This window comes from Larimichthys crocea, chromosome XXIII (assembly GCF_000972845.2).
Source record: "Larimichthys crocea isolate SSNF chromosome XXIII, L_crocea_2.0, whole genome shotgun sequence".
Classification (NCBI taxonomy): domain Eukaryota; kingdom Metazoa; phylum Chordata; class Actinopteri; family Sciaenidae; genus Larimichthys; species Larimichthys crocea.
The window spans coordinates 9958540-9974741 of NC_040033.1; the positions used below are offsets into that span (position 1 = coordinate 9958540).

Sequence of the window (16202 nt, forward strand, 5' to 3'; positions counted from 1 at the left end):
ATAATTTAATAGAGTCGTCTGTCCCTTTATTCTCATTCCAATGAAGTGCTGTGATCAGGGAGTGAAATTAATAGTTGTGCATTAATCTGATTCTACTTATTGCATGACATCTAATACGAGGGATTCTATTATAAGAAAACTGCAGTGATTGACATAAATATAATACACACGCGTTTAACCTTGCTGGGATAAAGACATTTAAGAAGCGCACAGGTACACACACACATGCACGTTTGCAGTTCTGAATTGAAAGCCAGATGGCGCCATTGTAGAGGTACGGTCAACACAGCAGGATTATCTACTGAACAGTGAGGAAACAAGACACGATAAGATGCGGTGGTATTTATTACGTGTAAACATTCATAACTGTTTGAATAAAATCAGAAACACTATACTTTAAGTACAGTTTTAAACATTCATGATACAGTAATAAAACGAATGGGAACGAAGACGAATAACAGCTCGAAACTGCTACAAAAAGGTGAAGTTTTCCATTGAAGAATCTTGTCTCGCTGCCCCTGAATTTAAGGCGTAACCTCAAAATATACCTACAAATCCATCAACTCGTCACACGCATCAGAACTGAGAGGATTAGACATGTAAGGCATGTCTAACTGTACATTTCAGTGTATAAAAAAAAAAAACAGATGTAGAAAAGGATTACACAAATATACAATAATATAAAACATATACAGCTTATTTCTATTTATTTATCACAGACATTTTCCTTTATAGGCTGCTGGAGTTGTCACAAGTTTCAGCTCGGTCGTTTTGAGCTGTGACCGCCTCTAAAAAGGAGGCTGAAAAGGATCTGCCTTTGTGAGAGCTTGTAAGGTGGTTTATTTATTTACATTCGATAACATTCATTTTTTTAAAGACTGTCATGTCAATTAAAGTAGGAGGGACATACGGCACATTACTGAACTAGTAACAAGGTTAAAATTTCCCTCTTTGAGCTTTACTTTCTGATCTGAGATGGTTGCTATTGTGAGTTGCACACAGTGTCCAGACTTTGTTTTCTTTCCCCCCGTTTCAGCTGTAGCGACTGCTGCGACTGTGACTTCTGCGCCTGGACGAGCTGCGACTGGAGGAGTGGTACGACCTGCAGGAGACAGAGATCGCGATGAAATACTCGAGACTTTTTTCCAGGCATGAACGGTTATAGTATGTCTCGGTGTTAAACCACAATCTAACATTCAGCCGCGGGAATGAAAAGAGGAAAAAGGTTAAGAGGTTAAAGTGAGACCTGCCACCATGTTGATGTCTGTCAGGGGAGCAGAGTGTCTTACCGGGATCGGCGGTCTGAGCTCCTGTAGCTGTCACTTCGTCTGCGGCCTCGTCTCCTGCTCACGCTCCGGCTCCGACTGGAATAGCTGTCGTAGGAGTCTGACCTGCATTAACATACAGCCGCGTAGAAGATATTATTTTAGGATAGTGATTGGCACATATGCTTAGTAAAGGCGTACAAGCAGTCATAGTATGCTGATAAAGACTTATTTAAATATTTTAGCAGAATAATCTGTCTGCATGGAGAGTGAAAAAGATTCCTGCATCACTCTAATTAACGGCTAAAGATAGGACTGATCTCTTCCAGGGCTGCAACAAACGATTATTATAAATATTGATTAATGTGCTGATTATTTTCTGGATAAATACATTCATCTTTTGGTCTATAAAATGTCAGAAAAAAAACATTTTCTAAAACTCAAGGTGACGGATTTAAATGCCTTATTTTTTCTGACAAATATGAATGAATTATTCTGTCACCTTAGATGGAGAAAAGAAGTAAATCTTAATTTTGTTTGAAATAAAAAGTATTTAATTAAATTAATATCCAGTTGAATAACTAATATGTGTTAGCTCTTCGAACTTTTCTGCTCTGAATCAACTCTCTCCTGCTCTCATATAACCTGTATCACTCTAGACTTACAATTTATGAAAACTGACAGGTGTATAAATATCCTTTCAAACTTTCAATTAATACTGTGGCAGTCCACACCTGATTCCTAATTGAATTGTAATTAAGATCAAATTAGATCGTGGTGTTTTGATCTGAACATAGCGTTCGCATAATTGTGTTTGTCTCTGATCTTAAAGAGTACTCAGTGACCCCTCGCATGAACAATTAAACATTTCTATTTCTGCGTCTCTTTAACGGACCTGGATCTCCGGCGGCGGTTATATGAGCGACTTCTGGAATGGCTTCTACTGTACGTCCGGCTGAAAGGAGGGAAGAAAAACAACAACAAAAAAGACAGGTTTGAAAGATTAGTGATGATAAAATACACAATGGGAAGTTTTTGTATACAGTTATCTCATAAGTTTCCACTGCATTTAACTGAAAACACTTCCCTAATGGGATCCATGAGGCGCTACAGCAGAGTAGTAAATCTGTGTTTCAGAATGTACCTATGACTCCTGTAACTTCGATATGTGCTGCTACGAGAGCGAGACCGCCCTCTTCCACGTCTCCTCCGACTCCTGCTGCGGCTCCTAAAAGAATTACATCGTGTTATAAATCACACTTTCCCCGAGCTGGAACAAATGCTTCACATCCATCAAGTTTATCACTTCACAACAATCTTGAACTACGTCAAAAGAAGCCCCTCCAGCATTTAGAGAGATTTACCGGCGGTGCCCTCAATGCTTTTCATTTAATCAATGTGCTTTTTGTGTTACCTGGAGGAGTAGCTGGAGCTGCGGGATCTGCTCCTCGACCTGCTGTAGGATTGGGACCAGCGACTGGAAGCGGAGCGAGACTTCCTGGATGTGGACCTGGACTTCTTCGGGGACCGTGTGCGGGATGTTCCCCTCGTCTTTCCCACGGAGGGTGATCTCTCCTCGCTGGAGCTCTCCTGGTTTCTCGGCCTCTGGTTGAGCCGTGCTGTCTTACGAACCTCGTCAAACAGAGATCCCGGTCGGACTCTGCTTTTGCTTTTTATCTCCATCCTCACTCCCTGTGCGTTGGAGGTCAGGTTCTCTTGAAGTTCGATGTTTTTTGTGGTGACGGTTGGTGCGTTTACGTTCTGTACGGCTGACATTCCTTTCAGAGGCCTCCACTTGAAATTAATGCCGGTGGGTTTGAGGCTGGTTGCTTCGTCTTGCAGTCCACCAGTGGCTGTCGTGGAGGTAGCAGAGGGCTGTTCTTTGCTGTGAGGTAACGCTCTATCTTTACTTGCCATATTTGAAGACCTTGAGGTAGATTTTAGGGTTAATTCTCGGGCGTTATCACAAGAATCCTGTGCAACTGGAGGTTCTACAATTTCAGCTTCATGCTCTGGAGTACAAATGTCCATATCATCTAATGACTCCTGCTCTTTGACACTGAGTAAATTAGCACCGTTCCTGCTGGATGACTGAAGAGGAGGTTCACTGTGCTTTGCTCTCTGTTGCCCTCTATCTTCTTCTCTATTAGGATTCTTATTTAAAGAGGTCACGTGTTGGTCTTTGTCATTCATACTGTCCACACCAGGCCTTTCTTTGACAACTCTACCAGGACTGCGTTTCTCCCGTTTTGATTCATCTTCTTCCTCCTCCTCTTCGAACTCTAAAGGTGGCTGCCAGTGAAAAGTCTCTTTGAGCTTCTGATGTTTCCTCTTAGATCTCTTTCCTTTGTCCTTACTGTGATGGGAGCTGCTTTTGTTCTCACTTCTTCTCTTGTGTTTGTGCTTACGTTTGGACTTCTTCTTGCTCTTGTGCTTCTCGGGCTCGGCTGACTTCTCAGGACTTTCCTCTGACGGACCTGAAGAAGGAGCAGCAGCGGCACTCTTGTGTGCCAGAGAAACCACCGCCTCCGACGTCTTTCTCGAAGTCTCATATTCTGATTCTGAACTTGCCTCCCCTTCTTCTTTTTCAGATATGGTCAAAGTCCTGGCTGTTATGTTTTCAGAATCGCTTTCTGAATTCCACCCAGTGAGAGCAGACAGTTTCTTGTCGAGAACCTCACTGGACTGAACTGCTCGTTTTAGCCTTTTCGAGAGGGTAGCACTGTTGCTTTGGCTCACTTTGTCGCTGTCGCTATCCCATTCAGACCGGTTATTAAAGCTCTCTGCCAGCGTTGAGCTGTGATGCTTCGTGTCTTGATCCTGTAAGCTGCCTCTCTCTTTTATTTTCTCCAAAGAGCCACTTCTAGCCGAAACACTGATATCAGGACTTTGCTCACAGCCTGCCCTGTTCTCCGAGCCGGACTGAGCATCTTGACTACTAGTGAGTGAAATGTACTTATCTAAATTTTTGATCCTTTGCAAAGAGCTATAATACTCTTTCCATTCCTTGTCTAGTGAGTTCTTTTTATTGCTCCCTGTCTTCTGGGAGTTTTCAGAGTCTGATCTGCTAGGTGAGGATGATCTGCTGTTATACTGATGAGGGGATCTGGACCTAGACCTGCTGTAACTTCTGCTCCTTGAACGGCTGTAGGACTTGCTTCTGGAGGACCTGCTGCGTGAACGTTCTGCATGTTTGCGTGCTTTGTCGCTTTGAGTCTCACCTGGCAGACCTTTGGGTGTGACTGAGGTCTGAGCTTTTTCTGTAACGCCATCAGCTGCTTGTCCAGTGGAAATGTTACTGGGAGCTACTTTAGCTTTAATCTCCTGAATATGGATGTAGGAGGGCTTCCAGGGCTTTTGACCAGGTTTCCAGCGTGAAGGTGGGGGACTGTCGCTCAGTGGGATCACAGGGACACTTTCAGGAGCCGGGACAGCGGGGAGTCTGGGGACAGGTGTGACTTTGTTGTCTGGAAGCTTCTCAGGCACATGGATCATGGCATCAGCTTTGGGCTTGCTTGCTTTCCTCTTTCTAGGGGATCTGGATAAACTCCTCTTTCTGGATGAAGACCTAGATCTATACCTGGATCTTGATCTTGCCCGGGATCTAGACCGGGATCGAGAATAGGACTGAGATCTGGATCTAGACAAAGACCGACTTCTAGATGGAGAAAGGCTTCTAGATCTTGAATAAGACCTGGACCTCTCTCTTGATCTTGATTGGCTGGATGTGTAAGATCTAGAGTAGGACCGCGAGTCTCTGAAAGACAGCGAGGACCGCCTCCTCTTTCGAGTTGACGAATGATGGTGATTTGAAGAGCAGCGGGATGGAGAACGGGATCTTCTGGACTTTCTTCCTGAGGATACCGACCTTTCACCCTCTGACAGGTAAGCCTCTTGAGGTTTGCTCTTGGAGCTCTTCTTCTTGCTGTGTTTGCGTTTTTTGGCTTTCTTCTTGCGTTTGGCTTTCTTCTTCTCTTTCTTCTGTTGGCAGCGCTGGCTGGACCTCTCTGAGCTGCGGTCTGAAGAGTGTTCTGCAGACCGGGACCATGCGGAGTCGCTTCTGTCATCCCATCTGCTTGAGGAATGGTCATTCAATCTGTTAAGTCAAAAGATGCATGAAGCAAGAAAAAACTAAGAGCAAATCTGATATTCTAAGTCACAAAGTAAAATATAAAGACAAACTTGTCTCCTTTGCTCCATCTCTCGATGCTCGGTGGATGATAAACTTTGGTTCTTTTCATCTCTTCCTTCCAGTGTGGCGGAGTTTCGCTGCTACCACGCTCTTCCAGAGATGCAGAGCGTGATTTAGACCTTGTGGGGGTGTGATATCTCTGCGGAAAAGTACATCCATGACTCAAAACTCTTCAGAGAGTTTGCTGAGATTTAAAGATTCTTTGCCGTAAGTAACTTATGGGATTTTCAAAACATTATGGAGGCAGAGATGAGCATGGAGAAAACAACAAATAAGTTGTTTCTTGTCAATAAAATAGATGTCAGTCAATTCTGTACAGCAGTGGTGTCTACAATTGATGCTTATAACCCCTTAAAACAGGAAGCTTTGCCAACTTGTATCCCTAGACTTGTTACGTCTACTGTGCGACCAGTTCAGCCAATGTTTGAACAATTATGAGAGACCTTAAGTAAAATGATCAATTATCAATGATCAATTTGTCCTCTGTTGTGAATCTCTGGTTCCTCAGAGTTATCTTGTGACCCCTTGTTGGGGTCCTGACCCTTGAATTGAGAACCACTGTCTTACCATATTCACACATCATGTAAAAACCAAGTAGAGTTCTAGTTAATAGAATAGAAATAACATTGTCCACTTGCAAATCTTGGTTGATCAGTTACAAGCAAACAACAATTAATACTTAAATACCAAATCTGAGAAATCTCTGCTCAGTTGAGGTGAACATACCATAGTTCCTCTGCCTTTAATCTTCCGTCCAGACTTGGACACTGCTGGTTTGTGGTCAGTTGAAAGAGACGTTTCTTCTTTCTCAATTCTGGAAAGATCAAAGTAAACACTCATAACTCAAGTTTACTGTTTAATGTGTGAACTAGAATATATGTAAAAAAAAAAAAATTAGAACTAACATCTCTGTTTTATCTTCCTGAGATGGCATGTCCCGTCGCAGCAGGAAACGGTTCTCTGGCACCGGAGGGATTTCCTCTGGGCGGACGACAGGTTTTTCTCTCTTCCCACTCTGCTCCTTCTCTCCCTCCACTTCATTCTCCCCCTCCAGCATCTCTTTTTCTACAGGACTGTGAGAGCTTCAATGACAAAATGCAAAACAATATTTTGTTATGCAAATAACCAACCCCGTCTCTTGGCTCTTAAAGCTGACTGTGAATCATGTCAGTACTTTTTATATCCGGACATACTGATTGGACTGTGGTCATGTACATTTGTAAAGTTATGATCATGAACAGATAGAAGATTAAAAAAAATGACCTCTGCTTGGAGGGTGTGTTGTTCCTCTCTTTTTTTGATTCCCTCCTTTTCCTTTTTGACCGTTTACTCTTCACATGTCTCTTGTGCTTGTGATGTTTGTGCTTTTCATCCGATTCACTTTCAGATCCCACTGAAGAGGAGAACTGGGAGGACGACTCATGGGAATTGAGGGACGAGTCAGCTGAATGCGAGGTTCGTTTCCTCTTGCCTTCAAGTACTGAAACAAGAAATATAACGGCGGGTGTCATTTCATTAAAAATGATGCTCGCTTTTAAGAATACGACACTGATATGTTCAGAAAGAAGGAAAGTTCAAATGCCATAAGTCATTCTCAGGGTGGTGTAACACTGCAACAACAAAAGCTTTGTTTGATTCTTCTCAGTATGTTGGAGGCAAGCCTGGCAGAGTCAGGTGGGCAGATGCCAACTGAAGTCCACAGAGATCACCTCGCTGATCCTCATTAAACACAAGATCAGGTTACACGCCCTGTACGAATGCCAGTGGGGGGCAAATCTGGCATCGAAATGCCAACCTCTTACAGAATGAGAACAAAATATGACCCAGTTACAGTTGCAGGCAGGCAGCACACGTTATTCCCCACAGGACGCAAAAACAAAGAGAATACAAATGGTATAGAATCACTTAAAAACAGCTGTCATACACACCAGATATTAAACTCTCACTACACTGGCCATGTGGCAAAAGGTTTTCATACAGCAGTAAGTCTAGTGATTCTATATTTTTCTTATTGTGAACAAATTCCTTTGAAAAAGACCAAAACTAACAACGCTTCTAACAGCTTGTGCATCTAAAAGCTTTGTGTAGCTTATCCCTCTGCGGATATAAAAGCTCAATTGTTGTCCAAAAATATTAAAAACACATAAAAGACAAACTCTGTTTACATCAGCAGCTGAAAATAGCCTCCAACAGATGCACTGTGTACTCTTGTTGAAGTAGCGTTTGTTAAATACCGCAGTGCCCAGCTGTTTTTAAGAATTAAACAGAAGTTATAAACCCTTTCGTAAAAATAAAACATGTTAAGTCTTCAGTAGGGACAGATGATGAAGTGCCACAGGCGGGGCAGAGAACTCTGCTTCTGGCCTTTTAATGAGATTTGTTGACGTATATATATCTGCAACATTCAAGGTAAAGTAGATCTATCACTGAACCTACCATCATTTGCAGACTTAGTGATAAGTTGCCCGCAGTCCATCACTCTCACATCAGCGTAGGGCCTGCTGGCTGAATCAGTCTTCAGACCCTCGATCTTCTTTATCACTTCAAAGCCGGAGATGACGACACCAAAGACGACGTGGACACTGCACGGACACAGAAATGATTCATGTCTGTTACAACTACAGAGCAACTTGATTTTTATCGGATTTCTTCAAAGAATCTTCAAAGGGCCTGACAACATATTTTACTCAGTCCGCTTCTTACTCTCTAGCTTTCTGCCAAAGTTAGAACAGTATGGGTTAAACTCATATGAGAGATTTCTATATTAGCTTTTTTTCCCCTTCTGTAGTCGTCTCACTCGTTTGAGGTGGGCCAGGCTCAGTTGGGGAAAAAAAGGTGATGCCACGTACTCCTGCGCGGCAGTCATCAATATTTCAATACAAATCTGATAACTGCTGGTCGGTCGTTTGCTCACACTCAGTGAAAATCTGATCAAACCACACCACACCCATACAGTCATAACGAAGCAGACTAGCTGTTACACTCCACCTAAACATGTTTGTTATGTAATCATGACTATTTGATTTCGGGTGTGTTAAGAGCTCTGACTGAAGTCTGAAATGAATGTTCTGTAACTGTAAAGATCGTTCCAATGCTTTCTGAAATTAGATTTTACCCGTCAAGATGAGGGGCCATCTTGGTTGTGCTGTTTGTGGAAAATCCAGCAAAGAAAGCCCGGGACGGGTCGACCAATGGCAGTGGAGGGGTCATGAGAAAAGGAGAAAAAGGAGGAGAAGAATGAGAGCGAACAAGTAACTTCGACAAAGTGTGGGTGCTACTGTACCATGGATGGGGGGGGGGGGGCTAAAAAAAAAAAAAAGTGCATAATTTGACAGACCATCATTTGTTTTTAATGATTGCAAATCAATTTAGATAGACTTTTGGCTGTTGCATTAAAACCAACCACAAACACTCAAGAGTCAACAGTGTTGGTGATCAATTTGGATCATACTAAGAAACACAGTCTGTATACATTTCCTCCTTTATGTTTCAAGAGTTTTTATCCATGTAGGACGTTGCTACCTTAAGGTGGCAACCTGTTTTAGAGATAAAGAAGTGTACAGAGCCAAATAACCTCAAGTAAATGTTTAAATAAGTAAATATTGATCAGACATATCCAAAATAAGCCTTGCAAAATACTTGCAAATACAAACTACTGAAAATAAATAAAGTCAGGAGTAGAGAGAGAGAGAAAGAGAGAGAGAGAGAGAAACACAGCCTTGGAGACACATTACCTTGGAAGAGCAGGATGCTAGAGTTTCTGTAAATTTTACACAAAAAACGGCAAGAGAAAAAATGTAACACATTTGTAGGTAAAAAAGAACGAATCCATGTTTCTCTGCACTTTGAAATCTAACTGCAACACAGAGAGGGGATTGTTGACGTTCACAATGACAAATTCTACTCAACAAAGAAAGGGACAGAAAGCATAAAACACTCAGAGAAAAAAAAAAGCAAATAAATAATACAAGTGACCTGCCAGTTAAATGGTATAGTTATTAAAAACGGTGCAGACTGAATTTGATTTACTTATTGTTACTCACATGAAGAACTGTGAGCCGTTTGTGTCCTTCCCACGATTGGCCATAGACAACAGGAAGGCTCTGTCGTGTTTGAGAGTGAAGTTCTCGTCTGTTGGGGGCAGAGAAAGAAGGAGCGAAGTGTCAGTGTGCGTCCTCCGATACGCAATAACGGAAATATTCAGGGAAGAACAGGACAAAAAGGGAGAACTGTTTTAATCCATGAAGCCTAATCATTGCCTCACCAACCAGTCCTTCTGTAAAAGCACTATTTTGTTTGTCACTTCTAGTCCTTGTCTATGATTTTATATGATAACTAAAAATCTTAGATATTTTACATTAGTCTGATAATGTTCCAAAGAATAACATATTGATTTCCATTCGGTTTCACTTGCTTCAGATAGATGATCCATGCATTGCCTCATCTTTCTTCAGGGTCACATTATCATTAACATATTAACATTTCTGAGCTGGGAATCATTTAGAAAACGCCTCATGATGTTGGATCGAATAGATTTTAGAGATAGCCAGAAAAAGACAAGGAAGAAGATAAGTAGCGGTTGTCAAAACAAAAGACAACGCACAAAGAAAGGGTGATAAGATTCTCACTATGATGAATCATTTATCTAAAGCAAGTTACAAGCCTCCGAACGCAAACAAAATATGAAATCCTTTGGAAAATTGTCCCACAGTGATATAGAGTATAAGATAAAATATTACGTTTCTACTCTAATTTTCCTACAAATATAAAAACAAAAAAAACAGATTAGAGTACATCTGACTAGTTAATCAACTACATATAAAATAAAGCCATGCTCAAGTGATTTCATTTAAGCACTGAATCCATGAATATCATCAAGCTATTTGCATATGAAAGTTTCCAATTTGGAAAATGCTTCCCAATCTATTTGATCTAAATATGCTATATCCAAGTTGCAAGACTATATATAACTTATTTGTAATACCACTCTTCCCATTACGCAGAGAAACCTGCAGCCTGACTATATCTCATGGCAGACGTGTGGCTATAAATACCCCATATGTAACATAAAATGTAATTTGAGCAGCGGAGGCTTTGGAGGGTGGCTGTCTGAATAGAAAATCCTTCAGTACAAACTTGCACCTGCACCGTTGCAAACATTTGCACTGGTTTAACTGAGAGAGAGGAAGGTGGTGGGGACAATGTTGACATGGTGTTACTGAGCTGTGTACATCTCTTACCTTCTCATTTTGCAAAAGACCACTCTATAAATAAAAGAATATGTTGAAAATTTTAGGCAGGAAGATTGTAGCTTTCAATAAAGAGAATGCCTACTCTCCATGCTGATTTGATAAAGCCCACTACTGTTACAAAATAGAAGACAGCACTATACAATGGAAAAATGAAGGTCAACACAGTCATACATAGGAAAACCCGTTATTAACACAAGAGGCACATGCAACATTATGTTCATGCAAAAGCAGCTAAGTCAGAGTATTTAAATAAATATTTATTGACTGCTTATTAGATAATTTGATCTTCCCATTACCTTCAAAGTAGCCACCATATATGGACTCTCCTCCTCTTCCATTTCCTGCAGAGGATAACATTAAATCATTAATCATCTTTCCATTAAAAGAAGTGCACTATACATGTGTACACATTACAGAAAAGGACTAATTTAGAGAGGCTTCTACATTCAGGAAAACAGTATGTTCATTATGAAACAACACAATAAAGTCAATGATGCTATCAATTTAGTAAAAGTGCCAATATACTGTATATTGGCACTCTTACGGTATATTACTGCATATAGTGCCAATATAGAAAAAACTGGCACCTTTAATAGTATAATTTTTTGATAAGGCTGCCACATTCAGGAAACAGCATGGTCAGCATGAAACAAAGTCAATGATGCTATTAATCTAGTAAAAGTGCCAATATACTGTATAATGGCGCTTTTACTAGGTTAATAGAGTTTTTGTTATAATACGTTGTTAGCTGTGACACCATGCAAAGCATCACCGTTACTGAAATACATTTTCTACCCAAGGGAGCATTTGATTCTTCCTTAAACAAACCAAATGAGAAAGAGCAGAGCAGTTATTTGCTCTGTTACATTTCCATTGATTTTTATGTTTAAAGAAAAAAAAAATAGAGCCAGCAAGCAGGAAAAGCAAGCATGCGAGTTATGACTAACTTCATTCAGTCAATTTGATTAAAACACACACTTTTCGAGGCAATACTTCAGATGCAATTACCTTCAGTGAAGTCGCCTCCCTGGACCATAAAGTTCTTTACAACTCTGTGAAATGTGGAGCCTTTGTAGCAGAGCTTTTTCCCTGTGATTTTGCCAGTTCCCTTTTCACCTGCAATTAGATAGATGTTAACGGAGCTCTCGCCAGAACATAAAACATTCAACGGCTGCTACTGTGTGAAATACTTTGAGGTGTTCAATGTTAGTCTTGGACATTGCCACATGAGGTTTATTAAACAAGGGAATGAACAGTTGGAAACTGATGCCTTGGTTCAGGCATCCTGTTGTTAATACGCATGTGCAGCACAGCAGAATTCATTAAGAAATCTTCCACTGGAGTGATACTGGCAGTGGACAGAATATTGGCCCAAAGCTATTGCCCCCTGGGATTTCTCTTCCCCCCGAGGGTGAATGGAGACGTGAAGGCAGAGATTTCATTAGATGTGTTGATGTGTTTAAGGCTGCTTTCAGTGGACAGAGAGCTGGCTGTTCAAATGGGCAGCTTAGGTTGCTAATCTTCTAGTATTTTGCTTCACTGGCCTCAGCATTGTTCCAAGGGTTTGGTTTCTAATGGTGTGAGCTGATCCCCAGCTAAAAGGACACATTAGACACTTTGAGAAAGCCACAGCAAACTGAACGGCTGGACGGTGTATATTACTGTGTTATGTTGTGTCTGTACATCCAGGAAGAGGAACAGACGAATCAGCCATCTCCCATGTCTGCCCTTGCCAGCATCACATTCCTGTCGGCCAGGTGGGGTGAAAAATGAGAGGGAGGATCGATCTGCAGTCTGTTCGCAGATTTATGGCTATCTCTAGGCAGACCACCACTACCACAGTACACTCTGTTCTACACAGTGGGATGAAATATCTAGGGGAACAGACCACGACCCCTCCACTCCATCTGTCACTAGACAATTTACACTACAGCTATAGCTCCTTTCCTCAAGATATCCAATGACCAGAGAGTGGTGTGGAGCCTGATACTGTGGCTCTTATTTTCAAATCCATATCTCATATCTGTATTTATTTACCTACTCATCGTGATTATTTATATATGTTGAAGACAACAAGGAAGAGAGCAGGTTTAAAACCAGAAAATGATTGCTGTGCAGATTGCTGGCTACTCGAGCCACCAGTAAATCCCCAGTGTCTCTACTATTACTGGAGAAATCCATAACACAGCACAACTGTTTTCAAATAGTCAAAAAGAGGAGTGTAATGCAGTGTTTTACAGTTGTCACTTGCACTTCCGAGAGAGGAAACAGACTAGTTTCCTTGTTAAGTTTCATGTCATGCTCACAAACAAGTTTAAAAATGTTTAGTGTAGTGAAAAACAAAGACACAAGAGTTATAACATGACTGTACAAATACTCACCAGTGCACAAACAGAGAAAGTTTTTGCTCGTCTTGGGACAAATATCCGAAAAAAGTTGAAAGACAATGCGCCCAACTATATAAAAACACACAAAAGAAAGTTTATGAATGATACAAGGAATCATCAATATGAGGTTGGTGTTACAAGGATACAATTAAGAGTTACAAGTAGCCCAAATGTTACTATGCTGCACATTTTTAATTGGTCTCCAACAATTAGAAGAACCCTGAGGTGAAGCTCAGGCACTGTAGAAACTTTTCCATAGCTAGGAGCAAACTTTAAACTATTCTTACAAGCATATGAATAGTTTCCCCCCTACCCTGTCTAAATATAAGTAAGTTACATTATTTAACATGAGGGAACTGAACTGGTCTGGGCGTTTTCAAAACAACTGCATGTTCCTGGTTGAAAAGTGCATAACTCTAATAGATTCTCAGGGCTGATTTCAAACCAACCATTCAGTACTGACATGGTTACAAAACCAGTCTACCAAGCCAACATAACACCGCGTGTTCCACTTTCATTTTCTGCAACCAAACAATTGATCAAAAAACTCCACAAGGCCACAAAAACTACATCGAATTTAAACATCTTTGCTGATTATGTTGGTTCAAAAATAATAATAAGCTATGAGAGTGAGCCAGACTGTTTTACACGTCTGACTAATTCTCAAACCTATAAACTGATTTTAAATTCTCTTACCTGGCTCCCTGTTGAGCTCCACATCAAAGTAACACTGAGGGCGGTCTTTCACCCCCATTGTGATCAAAGTCCAGGTGACCTAAAATGTAGAGAGAGTATTAAAAAGCTAAGCAGGAAAAAAAAATAATAAGGCTCTCTTCTCTTTAAAAATAAATCAGTAAACAGCTCATTCAAAGGATCTCTTAGTATCGGTCAGTACAGCATATTAAGAAGAGTGTGTTGGAAAACAATGTAGAGAAGCTAAAAGGCAGCGAGGGAGGATAGAAACAGAAAGGGGAGGAGAGAGGACGATGGGAGGGGAGCCAGCCAGAAGTCTATGGGGAAATGAACTGGCTATGCAAATCCAAGCAGAGCTTCCTGACTGTACAATCTCAACTCCACTGCCCACTTGTATCATCAACGCGTGACAGCTCGCACACTGAAAATGTCAGAGCCGATCGACGACACAAATATTTACCAAGGTGTGTCACCACCGGCCTATCGGCTTGAACATGTTTGATACCGATTATGTGAGCAGGAAGCCACAACAATGCAAGAGATAGCACCACGTTTACCTTTGATTCAAATGATCCAACACACATCTAGTGTTGCACAAAAAAAGACAATAAACTTGCCTTAATTATAACTACAAAGCAGCTTGTGTGCACAGGATACATATTAGACCAACACATCGGTCTTGATGGACATTATAAGCGTAAAACCACAAGAAAGCAGCACGCCTAATTAAAATAAATAAAGTAATCTATCTATCTAATAATCTCTGTGGACTAGTATTACTCTGATAGCTGTAGAGTGAAGCAATAGCATGCAACATTAAAGAGACTGAAGTAGACGCAACAATTTCAGGTAATGCATGTATATATAATGCAGTGACAATTGTTATAATATATTTTAATTTTAATAACACTGACATGAGGGTAGACTTATTACTATTGCAGGGCTGTTGTCGCATTAGTTTAGCAGGTGCACAGACTATATATATATTTAAAAAAAGACATTCAGTTGCCAATTTATTAGGTTTACTTAGACATAACGACTACCTGTATGAGTTTACAGATAAAAGACAAGACGAAGATAACATGAGGGAAACTTAATGTGTTTTTAAAAAGGTGTTTATGGTCCCTGTAAAAGATTATGGGTTATGTTTTGCATTGAGTTACTGTGGTTTGTTAGATTTTATATAACCCATTTGTATGCATATGGGTTGCCTTAATATTAGAAACATCTAGTGATGTAATACAAACCAGTAGCACCATAAACAGCATCAAATATATTATAATATATTATAAATACACTGAACATGAGGGTAGACTTTGTTGCAGGGCTGTTGTCGCATTAGTTTAGCAGGTGCACAGACTGCATGTGTGTAACTACGTATTTAAAATTTAAACGCCACTTAAAAGCAGCGTTATTTCAGTCTCCTGTACATGTTTACATGGTGTAATAATAATAATTGTCTCCTTACCTCATGATCATGGGTTTCATGCTGCACCTTGTCACTTTAGCTGCTGCAGGTTAGCTGACTACAGCATCATATCAGACAAACACCAGCAGCCACAGGACGATATTTACAAGTGCAGTGTGTCTAGTTTCTACAACTAAAGACTTAAAAACAGAGAATCACCTGTTTACAACGTGAGTGAGTTACACTGGGAATTAGCCGACGAGCTAACTTGAACTCTCCTTCCTGATACAATAAAACCACAACAAATCTGCTACGGCGGCTCGGGAGGGACAAAACTCATAAATCCAGCTCGGGGGCTATTTCAGCCGCACCGTCAGTGACTAGCTAAAGCTAATTGCCCGGCTAGCTACTGCACACAGGTGAGTACACATGATAGACACGAGCGTCTTTGGATACGCTGTAATCTGATTACTTTATTTTATAGTTACTTTTTAAATGTGATACGTTGGTAACGGTCACCGAGAGAACCAACGGCCGTTAGCAGCTCAACCGTCACCGAGCGTAGCTGTTGTTAGCATCGGCGGCTAAAAGCCTCGTCTGATTGTTGTTGTTGTTGTTTTTGTGTCTGACTTGAACTTCAAGACAAGAAGACAAGACCGACACTTTACTTTTTTACACAAGCGGTCAATGTGGACATCAGCTGTTGTTTGTTTTGGTCCGTTTACATCTCTGTGGTTTGCAGGACATGTAGCTCACATCACTCTAATTTATCCAACAGCTGACACTTACTGCTGTTTATATATATATTTATATATTTATATAAGTTTTACAGTGTGTCAAAGCCATTCCTGCTATATATAAAGCACAGGCATTGTTTGTAAAGTGGCTGTGAATACATTGTATATCTGTATTTGAGTTGTGGTAGGTGAAATCACAGCTGTAGTTTGGGGGTATAGTAGTATAGATGAATACAAAGTTGCACTGGTTATCAGCAGCAGGGAAATA

The 16202-nt window shown here is 40.7% G+C and overlaps 1 protein-coding gene and 1 long non-coding RNA gene across 8 annotated transcripts in view; one reads left to right on the forward strand and one right to left on the reverse strand.

Moving 5' to 3' along the window:
• Positions 1-327: 327 nt before the first annotated feature.
• nktr (natural killer cell triggering receptor) lies at positions 328-13992 on the reverse strand. Of its 7 annotated transcripts, none has more exons than XM_027274106.1 (16): positions 13793-13992; positions 13091-13165; positions 11718-11825; positions 11006-11050; positions 9501-9588; positions 8573-8602; positions 7894-8039; positions 6721-6937; positions 6363-6539; positions 6184-6271; positions 5448-5596; positions 2680-5340; positions 2410-2493; positions 2161-2220; positions 1290-1391; positions 328-1102 (listed from the first exon to the last, which is right to left on the reverse strand). In XM_027274106.1, the coding sequence occupies exons 1-16, from the start codon at positions 13848-13850 to the stop codon at positions 1033-1035; spliced, it is 4158 nt and encodes a 1385-aa protein (XP_027129907.1). In that variant the 5' UTR covers positions 13851-13992; the 3' UTR covers positions 328-1032. The 7 variants fall into 7 exon arrangements, with proteins under 7 accessions (XP_027129907.1, XP_027129908.1, XP_027129906.1 ...); XM_027274107.1 differs by having other exon boundaries at positions 2680-5337; positions 13793-13991; XM_027274105.1 differs by having other exon boundaries at positions 2680-5361; positions 13793-13991.
• A 1244-nt stretch (positions 13993-15236) lies between these two features.
• Positions 15237-16202, forward strand: part of LOC113744492 (uncharacterized) — a 2688-nt gene continuing 1722 nt past the window's right edge. Inside the window, exon 1 of the long non-coding RNA XR_003461588.1 lies at positions 15237-15616. This is a non-coding gene — a long non-coding RNA (uncharacterized LOC113744492). The remainder of the gene's footprint in view (positions 15617-16202) is intronic.

What these genes read in the sequence shown, in the direction of transcription:
- nktr (XM_027274105.1), bottom strand. Translation starts at nt 13,850, where the DNA reads ATGGGGGTGAAAGACCGCCCTCAGTGTTACTTTGATGTGGAGCTCAAC. An exon ending in CGAAGTTACAGGAGTCATAG is followed by an intron (nt 2,221 to 2,409) that starts GTACATTCTGAA and finishes CCCTCCTTTCAG; the next exon opens with CCGGACGTACAGTAGAAGCC. An exon ending in AACCGCCGCCGGAGATCCAG is followed by an intron (nt 1,392 to 2,160) that starts GTCCGTTAAAGA and finishes ATGTTAATGCAG; the next exon opens with GTCAGACTCCTACGACAGCT.